This window comes from Lycorma delicatula, chromosome 12 (assembly GCF_047948215.1).
Source record: "Lycorma delicatula isolate Av1 chromosome 12, ASM4794821v1, whole genome shotgun sequence".
Lineage (NCBI taxonomy): Eukaryota > Metazoa > Arthropoda > Insecta > Hemiptera > Fulgoridae > Lycorma > Lycorma delicatula.
The window spans coordinates 7129068-7142312 of record NC_134466.1 but is presented as its reverse complement, the minus strand read 5'-3'; the positions used below and the strand labels follow the sequence as shown (position 1 = coordinate 7142312).

The 13245-nt window shown below is 28.8% G+C and overlaps 1 protein-coding gene across 6 annotated transcripts in view; it reads right to left on the bottom strand.

Moving 5' to 3' along the window:
- Rim (Rab3 interacting molecule) overlaps positions 1-13245 on the bottom strand; it is a 300437-nt gene that overhangs the window by 73583 nt on the left and 213609 nt on the right. For all 6 annotated transcript variants that reach the window (XM_075380711.1, XM_075380713.1, XM_075380709.1 and 3 more), the window contains 5 exons: positions 12491-12656; positions 10861-10939; positions 7600-7813; positions 4624-4742; positions 319-483 (listed from right to left, as the gene is read on the bottom strand). In XM_075380711.1, coding sequence (XP_075236826.1) covers positions 319-483; positions 4624-4742; positions 7600-7813; positions 10861-10939; positions 12491-12656 — 743 coding nt within the window. The remainder of the gene's footprint in view (positions 1-318; positions 484-4623; positions 4743-7599; positions 7814-10860; positions 10940-12490; positions 12657-13245) is intronic.

Here is a 13245-nt window from a genome sequence, read left to right as displayed (position 1 = left end):
AAATTAAATTTACAGTTCAGTAATTAAAAATGGTATTTATTTATAGAAATTAAGATGTAACAAAAACCATCTGATTCTACAAAAAAACTGTTTGTTATGCGAGTGAAATGAAAGAAGAAAATTAAATATACATAAATACACAAAATGATCATGTTATTATATTTTTATGAGATTTTTCTTAGTTTACTTTTAAGTAAATATTTTCATATCTTAATATATACTTAATACAATAAATGTAATAAAAACTAACATATATTTCAACTAAATCTACTTTTAATGAGAAATTACAATAAAACAATTATCGAACGTTGTATTTACCTGTGGCAGATAGTTGAGAAGTAGAGTTACTCTTTTTTCCCATACCGGAAGACGATTTACCACTACTTGTTGTACCAGCTGTATTACTACCTTGAAAACCTTTTCTATGGCCTTCATTATTACTGCTACGATGATGACCTACAGCTGTATCACTCAGGCTCCCATCTGTAATAAAAATAATAAATAGATAAACAAACATGCATTATTACAAATGTTAACATTCTTCTACGGTAGTATGACTGCACTCTGTTTTTCATCCAGGAGGGATCTGGATTTAAATTCCAATCGGGTTTGCCAATTTTATGTTACAAAATCAAGAAGAAGAAGTCACCGTTAAAAAACTGAAGTTATTCTTATCTGTACTGTTTCACTTAGAAGCGATATTATGAAATGCAAATCTTATCATCATCATTATTAAATATTTATTATGCCTGTTTGTAATATAATATTGTATCTTGGGATTTTTTAAGAAGTAAAAATAAGTTTTCAGGGAGCAATAAACATCGGATGTCTGGTCATTCTTTGATGCTCGTAAGTATGAATATCGCTATTGAAATAATTAGTATAAATAATCGCTCTATTTATTGTTTTTATGTATCGCATTTAATTTCACCGTTCCACTAATATGAATCGTGTAAATCAATTATTAGTAAATTAAAACTTCTGACTTGCATGTATTTACGTTCACAAATATGCTGTTCGTTAAGAAAAAAATAGTAATAAAAAAAATATATGTATGTAGGTGGCCATCCATCGCTAAAGAAAAAAAATATCAACATCCATCATTAACTAATCTGACAACTATTTTTATTTTTACTAGCTGTTGAGAGCTTGCTTTGCTCGCCCAACCGTCTTGCCAGGGGGGCTCTGACCATCGACATGTTCATATCCTCATGTTTGTGAGAATATTAATTATTTTACAGTTATTCATTAAAGAAAAAAATATTAGTAATTTTAATTAATTATATGTAATTTTGATTTGATGTATGAAATAAAATAAACTTATTTTGATATTTCATGATCTGATCCTTTCATTAAAAATAATAAAAACCGTAGTAAAAAAATGTAAACTTTTTATACAAATATAATCCCAACATCCCAACATTTTTAATGTAGACTGATCAGTGACTGGGGTTAGACTGAACTACATTATGACATGGTGGCTGGGATTAGGCTCACTGAACAAATGCCCAGGAATCTGTAGGATTTGTGAAAGTATTAAATATAAAACTACCATATTTGAAATTAAAAATTAAATTGTTAAAATGAAAACTAGGGATAATAAAGTTACTGAACTTATCCAAGAATCTTCTTTTGAATGATGGAATTTGCTGATACTGGCCCAAGATAAAGTATAAAAATAATAATAGCAAATGTAGAATTAAAACTTATCGATGATTGAATATGGCAGATTACTCCTATTAGGTGTTGATGGCACTGTTTATGAACTTTAATGTTATTATAGAAATAAAAGTACACTCGATCTCTTTTTGTTTAATTAAAATGCTTTTCTTATCAGTATTAAAAAAAAAAAAAAAAAAAAAGGTTAAAGCAACACAGAGTATAATATAAGTTTTCCCACGACTTTTGTAACCTATTCTACTCGTTAAAAAACATGGAAAACTACATATAGAAGTATGTCCTAAAATACTTCGTTTGCAAGTTATGGCTAGTGAAAGATTTCATTCTGATTTCAGCTATCCCGTGAAATGAGGTCGTACTGAAATTTTTAAGACTTTAATTAAGGAGCATAATAATGATTTTTTATGGTTTTTGACCTGAAAAATCAAATAAAATAGGTCCTAAGATCGTGCCTGCACTCATTTTTGACAGACCTGGGGTGAAAATCATTAAACTAAAATAAAAATCCTTGTTTTTCTTTTTATGTTTGATGAACAATAACTTTGTTAAACGGTTAGGAAACACATAAAACTTTTAAAAAAAACTTGTAGAGTATTTAATTTTGAAGTATTCCATTCGTACTACCTGGCTGATTAATGCTGAAGTCTACTTACAGTTTCTTCAAGAAGAACTGCTGCAGCTACTTGAAGAAGTTCCTCTAGCGCTGAGACATAAAGTATACTTCCAGCCCGATGGCACGCTTCCCCACCTCTCTTGTGCTGTTTCCACTCACTTAAATCATCATTTCCCTAAGAAATGGATCGGTCGTGGAAGTCCACATTCATCAAGATCGCCTAATCTAACACCTTTAGATTTTTGTGTCTAGGGATAGATGAAAAATATTGTATACAAAACAAAAATACATTCTTGTGAGGATTACCGTATTATGGATGCGGCTGAGCAATTTAAGGACAGCCCTGAAAATCTAAAAAGAGCAACAAAAGCATGCCAAGTAATGTGTTAAAAATGGCGGGCTCATTTTTTTTTAACATTTATTATAAAGCGATACGCTTTGGTCTAATGTACCGTTTCTAAATAAAATTCAAATTTTTCTAACTTTCCTTTGTTTCACTCTACTTACCTTACACCAGTTTGTCCAGAATTAAATTTTCTACAAGTTTTGTTTAAATGTTTTATGTGTTTACTACTCATTTAACAAAATTATTGTACATCAAACATAAAAAACAGGGTTATCCCAATTTAATGGTTTTCACCTCAGATTTCTCAAAAACTGTGCTGTAGGTACGGTTCTGGGACCTATTTTGTTTGATTTTTCAGATAAAAAATCTATAACAATCACTAATTCTGCTCCTTAATTAACATTCTAAACATTTCAATATGACCTCATTTTCACCAGGGTAGCTGAAATTCGAGCAAAATCATTCACTAGCCATAACTTGCAAACGAAACATTTTAAAACATATATTTATATGAATTTCTTCCATTGTTTTCATGAGTAGAATCTGTTATGAAAGTCCTCGTAGAACTTCATGATACACTATATATTTACAGAAAAATAAAAAAAATATCAAGGTCTATTAAGATGTCTGAATTTGAAAATCTGAATAATTAGAATTAAAATCAAATAAAATCTTATTTGAAACTATTAATAGCATTTTTAAAGGGCTCTAAAGAATTAAAAGGTCAAAAATCATAAACAAAAACTTACTATTTGTTTGGGAAGGTTTAAATTAAATTATTCCTCTTTCTTTCTCCAACAGAAAAAATTTAAAATCATAAAATGACAAATTTGGAACTTTAACCACTTAATTAATTATCGGGGAATTATACATACTTGTTCATTGCATATAAGAAAAATCAAATTTGAATTTTGAAAATTGATCTATGGGTTCAAGACTTATAAAAATTAACAATTTTAATAGAAACAAATGTATTTTTTTATTTAATTTTTACTGAAAAAAAAATAAACACTGACCTTTATATATTTTGCTTAAAAGATTAAAATATTAAAGAAACAATGAAAATAGAAGTAAAATTATAAAAATTTAGCAAAAATAATAAAGAGAGAAGGTCAATTAAACTGAGATGTAAATTCAAACTTCAGTTACAAGATCAATTCTGATGAAAATACTATAGACCTACAACACGATCACCAAATCATTTACATTACTTGAAACTGGGAGTTCAATGTATTATTGTGGCTATAATGAATTTACGTAAAAATATGAATCAAACTGACTGATCTATATCTATAGTTTTTAATTTACGAATAGGTAAATAAAGAAACTTTTTATTTCTGATTTAAAAAAAAGTAATTAATTGAATTCCCTGTAACTGTATGTATTTCATAATAGTGTACAGACTTACAAATTCAAAAACAGATCAAATTTACAAAAGAAGTAATGCTGAAGTTTTAAAAAAATAAATAATACAAGTGTTTAAAATATCTTAAATACTGTGCCGGTCTACAAACAGGATTATATTGAAGTATCTTGTACTTGCTTATTTTTGAGAGGTTAAAATTTTACGAGGGGCTTTTTAACATTATAAACTTTATAACAGCTACTAACAGAATGATAGTAATAAACTGTTTAGAAACAGAAAAGTTGTATGCAAGTTGAAATTTCAGTTTTCAGTATTTATGTTTTATAACCATCATGTATAGTATTAAATCTAATACTATGAAATTTAGTTAAAAATGAAAAAAAAAAAAACAGTGATAGTATTTTAATAACTGATAATATCAAACCGGGTTGATTTTTTTTAAAGTTACAACTGTATAATCTTATTCTAATCTGACCAAGATAGGATTGGATCGGTTGACAACTGTACCGCTCGACAAATTATAATTTACTAAATTGTAATATGTTTAAATGAAATAAGTTAAAAATAAAAAAAACATCAATAAAAATAAATAAATAATTTTAATAATACATAAATTACCTCCTTGTTCATCAGAAGGATTTTCTGCATTCGATAGACTTCTAGAAAAAGGACCTCGTTTATTCGATGATGGCACAGATTGATGAGGAGTTGTCCCGTGTGGTGTACCTCCAAACTCGCTATCAGGGAAAGAAGCATCAACAATATCAACAACTTCAATATCATCTACATTACTAGGATTATCATTTGGATCTGTTTTATTATTACATTTAAGGAATAAATTCTGGACTTTAATATCACTAGGTGACGGCGACGGTGATTTTTCAACTGATATTTTTAAGGAATTATTATCAGGAGAACTATTAATAACTGAAACTACTGGAACAGACAAACTACTGGGATCAAGTAAATTCATACCAGAAGAATTAAAACAATTTTTGTCTTCTTCTTCATTATTTTCTGTAATTTCACTATTGTTTTTTAAAACGTTAATTTCTTCTTGCGTATCACTAAAACCATCAGTTTTATTTACAAACATTTTAGTAACATCAGGAGTTCTTTCACCTAACGATTCGTAAGTATTTTCTGGATATTCAGAACAAAAGCTTTTAGAATTACCATCATCACAATCGTTAACATCTAAAATAAAACGTGTTTTTTTAAAAACTTTATCGGATTTTAAATCGCTTTCTTTAGCTAATAATAAATCTTTATCTGTATTTTCTTTTGGTAAATCTTCAAAAACAGAATCTGTAGAATTGTAATTAGTTAAATTAAAAAAATTATCAGAATTTTCTTTGAATACTGTTCCTGTGGCTACTGTTTCACCACATTCTGATGTATATATAGGTATGTCGCTATTACAACACTGATTATCCCATTCAGAAACTATTTTTAAACTTTTTAAATACTGCTCGGCAGACACATCACTCATTAATTTAACATGAAAAACAGAATTTGGATCAGACAAAATATTTTTACCTTCTTCATTACAATTTGTACATTCACTCTCCAATAACGACATGTTATCATCCTTATTAATGTGATCGGTTTTAGATGATTTAGGAAAATTATCATCGATTTGTTTATCATTATTAGCGCTTACGCAAATAGTATGATCGTTGTCAATACAATTACAGCTACCTTGATTTTTATACAGATTTAATTTTACATTTTGTTCATGATTACTGATATTACTACAAGAATAACAACAATGATGATGACAAAATTCATGACCGTCAGGTTTAGTTTTAAACTGGTCATTATTTTCATCTAATGTACTTTTACTATTCTTGCAAAATTTACAAGTACACGGTAAAACAGTGCAATCATTTGTAAAACTCTTACAAGTACCATCTAAAACCGATTCTTCGGTAACACTTTCATGTTTAACACTTAAAGATTTATCAAATTCTTTATGTCGACAAAGTTTACAAGAACAATTAATAGAATCACCTTTTGACACAGATTTCAAATCTTTATCGATTTTATAATTACTGTCTTTAATTGAACTATGAATACCACTATTGTTACAATTACATCTACATTTACTATTACTGGTTTTCAAATGATTTATTGGTTTAGTAATTTTATTACTAGAAAATACTGGAGTAGATAACTGTCTATGTAAGGAATTTTTAATTAAAGGTAGCGGCAAAAATTTCTTATAATGATTATTACAGTACAAACAATAATTAATACTACGACTAACACCAGTTATATTACTAAGGTTAGGGGAGTAGCATAAGCGATGTATTTTTTCGCTGTAACAAAAAAGAAAAAGAAAAAATATTTTCAAAAAACTTTATATATTTAAAAAAAAAATAAAAACAATCATAAAACAAGTCAATCTAAAAAGATTTAAAAGGATTCTTTCACATACACTTGAACGCATTACCTTATTTTTTTTAGTCTGTTAAAAATGTTCATCCTTATTTGGATTCGGATGTGTTTGTAGAACACTACTACTAATGGTGTACATATAGTCAGTGGGACCTTCTAAATTATACTGTTGAAGCATTAGCTGTAAATTAAATGCAAAATTCCAAAAATACTGTAGCGCAATTAAAAAAAAAATTCTGGCTCTTGAGTCAAATTTATGGGACCGCTTAAAATAACTAGGATTAGAAAATAACTGGAAAATGTAATTTGTAAAAGAAAGAACAGTTTTTTAATGAAACTCATTTTCTATTACGGCAATTTTATTCCTTAAATAAATGGAAGATTGTGTAACATGACATCAACATAACACAGCTCCTTAGAAAAACTTCAGTTAAAATGCATGTATAAAGATCTAACTCGTACCAAAATAACAGATTGTCCTTTTTTTAACCTTATTTTTTAAAATAAATATAGGGCTGCTAACCTGATGGGGTAAAAAATTGGCTTATTTAAGTACAAGTTACATCTTGATATGTGCATTCTAACTAGAGTTATTCCAAGCAGTGGTGCTACCTAAATATATTGTCTTGATCACAAGCCGATACAATTGTTCGTGCATCGACTGTTTGTAAAGGGTTAAAAGTTTATCCAATTCCTGTTGTAGTTGAGCAATCTTGTTAGACCAGGGAAACTTATGAGTTTAGAAATCGTACAATGATAATTTGAGGTTGTAATATTTTTAATTAAAAAAAAAATTTGATTTAGACTGAAATAAAGAACGGTAAACATATTGCTTGATCCCTCTTATAATTGTAAGATATATCCCTACAAATAATAACTTTCTGTAAAACATTATAAATGGAACTGTAAATTTAAAGTTTTTTTTAGTAAATTATGTCTACATTATAACTACACTTGATGACATTAAAATAATATTCGCAATTATCAGCTTTAAAATCGACAAATTTCCTTATCATCTTACATAGTTAAAGTAAGATTCCGAAGAAAAAGTGATTTCAGATCAAAGAGGAGATAATAGTGAGAGATAACTTTAATCTGGGGACCACCAAAATTATAAGATATGTATGTCTTTGTACGCGTTTGTTAAATAATTTCTTTACCAAATGTAAGTAAAATAAAGCCAAGAAACATTACCTGTAACCACGAGAACCATGAGGTCTCTCGCTCTGTGTAGAAAAGGCACTGCTAGTGATGCTGGCGACACTCTCAATATCGCTATCACCAAGGTCTGTGGCAAGGACATCCTTGTCAGGGGAAATTGATCGCCTATGACCGCGACGAACGATATGATGTTCCCCTTGTGAAGGCAAATCACTGTCACTGAGTCCACTATAATGGCGACCCCAACCTGCGCAAAAATAAACAAAATAATATCGATATAGTATTTTATTAATTTATAATATGAAAAGAGTAAAATATAATGACTGCATTAAAAAAAATATTGCGGTTTTAATTTGTTATAATATCGTGATGGCGACTCCTGAAAAGAAAGCCTTGTGTTGTGCTGTTTGCTAAAGTGCATCTGCAGTTACAGTTTGATTTGAATTTTGTAAAAAATTTAACTGTGATCTTCTGAGTGATAATAATATTCTTCGATGGCATAATCAGTTTGTAATGAATAAAGGGATGAATGCAGGATGTCCGAGAGGGTCTGAAGAAAATGTTGAACATGTCAGGGAATCTTTCCTACATAATACTAAAAATATTTGTTAGGAAGGCCAGCTATGAACTACTAATGTTGGTGATAATAGTGTGATGTTTTAAGAAAACACTATACATACATCCATACCACTTACAGGCTTTGAAGCCTACAGAATACGCTGTGCGTGCAGATTTCATGATCGAAATGTTGCAGTATGAAGATTATAACTTTCTTGATTGTATTGTTTAGCGATGAGTCAATAATTCATCTTAGTAGAAAAGTTAACATATATAATATCCGTATCTGGAAATCAGAAAATCCCAGTGAACTCTTATGATGGTAATGGGACCTCCCCTAAAATATTTTCTGTGCAAGATCCTGATAAAAAATTTACAAGTAGTTTTTTTTTTTTGCTGAAGCAAGTGTAATAGGAATTGCTTATTTGAATATGCTGCACGTATGGCTCTTTTCTTTACTGCAAGATGGACTACAGAATTTTATCTGGCCAACAAGATGGCACTTCCTCACTGGAGTAACTCTTGTGTGGAATTGATTAAATGACCTTGCATCAGTATGGGCCTGATGATAGAGAGTATTTGTGGTGGATAATAAGGTCACCTGATTTGATCCCACGTGATTCTTTTTAATTGGAATTTTATAAAGGATATTGTGTATGTGGATTTTTTTAATTTAGCATTGCAGGAACTTATTTTTTATGTTACTTTGTTGCTCTGAAAAGATCTTCTATAAACTATGTATTACATTTTATTACTAAGTCTTTATATAAATTCTAATCGATTATCATAACGGTATAAATCTTTTCTTGATTTATGTTTTTTCCTTGGAAAAACTACTAGGATGAAGTTCTATTAATTACTCCATCTAAGTAATATAATTTTTCCTTAACTGACGGTGTAATTTCAATCCAAATGGATTTTATTAAAACCAACACGTCTCTTTAAAACCAACAAGAGAAATAATTTAAAAATTTTATCTTTTTTCTGAAGATATATTTAAACAAAAAAATGTCAATAGTTTGATACATTAAGACAATTCAATTCATACACCAAGGATTTTTTTCAACATCAATAAATCAATTTTCAGTTTTTTTTTGAGAAAAAATGCATTTTGATGAAATAAACAAACAATAACATATGAAAATAAAATGTACTGGTGATCAAACAATAAAAAAAATGAAAAATTAAACAACAAATATCTAACCAGCTATAATGAAACAGGTCAGCCAAATTATTTGATGAAATATTTTTTAGATTTAAATCTATTCAAAATTAAACCAAAGATAATAATGTTTAAAGGATTTAGTAGACATTATACTTCATTATATAAAACCTGTTACAAAGTAAGAAGAATTAAAAAAAAAGTCATTACAATTACTTATACATCTAATGGCAATATTTAAAACTATTTTAAATTGTAATAATCTGCTTAAAAATACATTGAAAATTGAAATTACAAAATAGATGCTTGGATTATAATGGCCAGTGAGACTCATGAAAGAAGCAGAAAGTTGCATGAATTCACAATGACCCATCCTTATCAAATTCCAGGAAATAATTTTGGCCTGGGTGAATAAGGTGCTGAAATGACTACACAAAAAATAAAATCTTAAAATTTTATATTTTACTGGTAACTAGCACACCCGGCAATGCTTCACTATTACTAGATTTGAGTGTATATATATATATATATATATATATATTAAATGAACACAACTGAAAGTTTGATAAAACATTAACAAAATGAACATTACAAAACTTCACAAAATTTAATCTTTCCCTTTTTCCCTTTCCTTTTCCCATTTTCCTTTTTACCATATCCCTTTCACTTTTTTCCATTTTCCTCCCCTTTCCCTTTCTCACTCCATTTATCTTTCCCTTATTTCCTTTTCCCCCTTTCTTTTTCTCCTTTCCCTTTTCTTTTCCTGTTTTTCCATTTTCCCCTTCTTCCCTTTTACTTTCTGATTTTTCCATATTTCCCTTTTCTGATTTTTACCTTTCTTTCTTTTTCCTGTGCATAAATCAGTCCAATAGTTTTTTAGTCTATAGCAGACACACATATTGGAAACATTGAAATCGAATCTCGTAAAATTGTAAAATATTTAGTATCGCATGTTTTGCTTTTACGTCCAACAGATAGCGCTGTTTTTAAAAAAAAGGATGTTTTTACCTGTCACAGGTGTGACATCTTAGGTATATAAATAGTATATATGTAAAAACACACGCGTATTCGAATGCAACGTTGTGTCAAAATTTCAAAGCGATCTGCGAAGAACTTTCGAAGATTTAAGATTTTGAATAAACTAACATTTACATTTTTATTTATATAGATATTGGAGCATAATTACAGAATATCTGAAATTTACCAGTCACGGAAAAAAAATGATATTTAAATTTTTTCAAAGAAAAAAAACAAAAAAAGGTCTTGCATCACTGAAAAACTTACATAATTAATAACATCACATTATGTAAACTTGCATAATTAATAAGCTAACAACTTTTAATTTTATAAAAAATTTTATAAATTTAAAAACCTCTTTCTAATCGGTTAGAAATATGATTAATAAGGCCATCAACAATATCACTGAGGAAGGAACCGCATTATAGTCTGAAGAAGATTTTACAGGAAAATAATTCCGAGTGTCTAGAAAAGGAATCATATAAAACTTAAATCTTTTCAGATAGAAATTATACTTTTAATAAATATAACTGCGGTACATTAGTAATAACGCTTACTTCTAAATCCTGGTGCAGGTTTATGAGTTGGCATCTGTCGCATTCTTTGTTTCATTAAAAGTGCTCTCTCTTCCAAATCCTGTAAAATCACAAATACACAGATGAATTAATTAAAAATATAAAAAATAAAATCATCATTTTCTAATGATCAATGGGCAGTATGGAGCAAACTACAAATATTCTCTGCCTGCAAATGTGTTGGAGGATGATTCATTTGGAAAAGAATCTAATTCTAACTTGTAACTTAATATCGCATACTGATATGATCAGTTCTACACATGTGAAGGATGATGAAAGGGTATCATTCAACATTTTAGCTGTTCATACTGGTCAAATAATTTAACAATGGAAAATGATGATTATATTTATTAGTTACCAATTTTTCTATTATCATAATTTCTGCCAAGTTCTTTTTTTTCTCTCAACAGCAGTGAAATAGGACCTCTGGTGAAGGTAATTGGCTAAAACAGTTGAGGAAGAAAGTAAACATTATTGAAATAAAAAAAATAAGTAAAGATATCTTTTGAGTGTAGCTTTATCATAAAATTATACACGGTAACACTGTTCAAAAACACTCTACTGCAACTGGATGAAAGAAGGAGGAAATAATTTTTTAATGTAGTAATTTCTCTACTAATTTACTTAAGAACTCCTTTAAATCTAACACAAAAAGATGGTCCCTGTCTACGTTGGCTAATAGCCAAGTTCTCAGACCGATGCTAAATGTTTGTACAGGTAACAGAGAATATCAAACAACCGCTTCCCTTTTATAACTATTATTGAACTTAGAGTGTTCTTCTGAACCTATTTTATTACATTTTTTTTTGTAAGAATAATTTAAATATGTTTTCTATAATTTATATCCTTTTATTAAGACCGAAAAAACAATTTTTTTTTTTGAATTCTCAAGAAGAGAAGTTAATTTTTATATTATTTTTTTTTAAAAACGTTGAAATTTATTTTTAAAATAAAAAATGAAATCCAACCGATAAGTATACGGTTTACTTATTACAAAAATGTTTAATCTTTGATTTTCAGATTACAATGCATCATCTCTAGTTACAATTTAGTAGTAAACTTGCTAGCGAATAAGTTTAATGAAGCTGAACAGCTAGTGTAATACTGTGCTCTTAAAGAGCACACTTAAAGGGCCGTGTACTGCATGCACACAGCCGTGTAAAAGAGTAAGAGCTCAAAAGGGAAGTTGTAATACACATGTTATCTACATATTACAATACCTGTTGATTCTACATAACTGTTTGCTTTTCTTCCATTTTTTTTTTCTTTTAATTTAGGCTTGAATGTACTTCAGCAGGATATATTTTCCATAACTGATACCATCACAATTACATGCCTAATATTGCTAAACTTTGATTCAGAGAGCATTTGATCCAGTTATGCCTCTTTATACTTTGTTTAATGCCGTTTACTTAGCTAAGTCTGTTCCATTTTTTATCCTCAATACAAACAGAGGATAAATCTTTTTAGTTGTCTTTTAATTATCTATCGCAGTTAAAAGATAACACAGACTCATATGTCATAAGTTCATCTAAGCCGCTTAGGTAACGGCAAAAAAATTGAAATACGATAGTAAAAATTGAAAATTAATCATACAGGAATAAAAATATACCTGTGTAACTCGTTCTTTAAGAGCGTGCTGCATAGATTGTGGTACTTGGGGTATTTGAGGCAGTTGTCGCTTTTTTGGAGAAGTGATTGGAGTCGCAGTTGCTGATCTTGAACTAAACCTTGGTACATACGCGTGTGATGGCAGTTCAACACCTTTATTATGTATCCTAAAAAATAACAAATTATTATTAACTATTATCGAAAAAAGCGTTTAATGAATCTCCTTTTAAATGTAAGCCGCCATAAAAAATTTCTGTTTTTTTTAAAAAATTAAGTCCACGTTTCATTTTTCTGCTCAATAAAATTATGAATATAAATACATATTGTGATTGTGTGTGTGTATCCCTGCTGTGCATACATATATAATGCATGGGTGTATATATATATATATATATATATATATATATATATATATCCTTATTATTTGCAGTATATATATATGCATATATATTTTTTTTATACCTTTGCTGATACTAATTTTTTAATAATAATATTTATTAACTTATAAACCATCCACTACAGAGCAGTTCTTATGAGTTTTAAGTAGTTGACATTCACAAAACAAAGCAATTCTTTTTGTACAAAAACATTCCTCCCTTCTAGCAGTCCACTTTTGATACCTCTTTCTCTTTTGCCTCCAGAACCATCGTAAGGTATTACTTCAGAGGATGAATCAGTATGATATGTAAGAATGTAAATGAAGTGTAGTCTTGTACAGTCTCAGGTTGACCACCCCTGAGAAGTGTGGTTGATTGA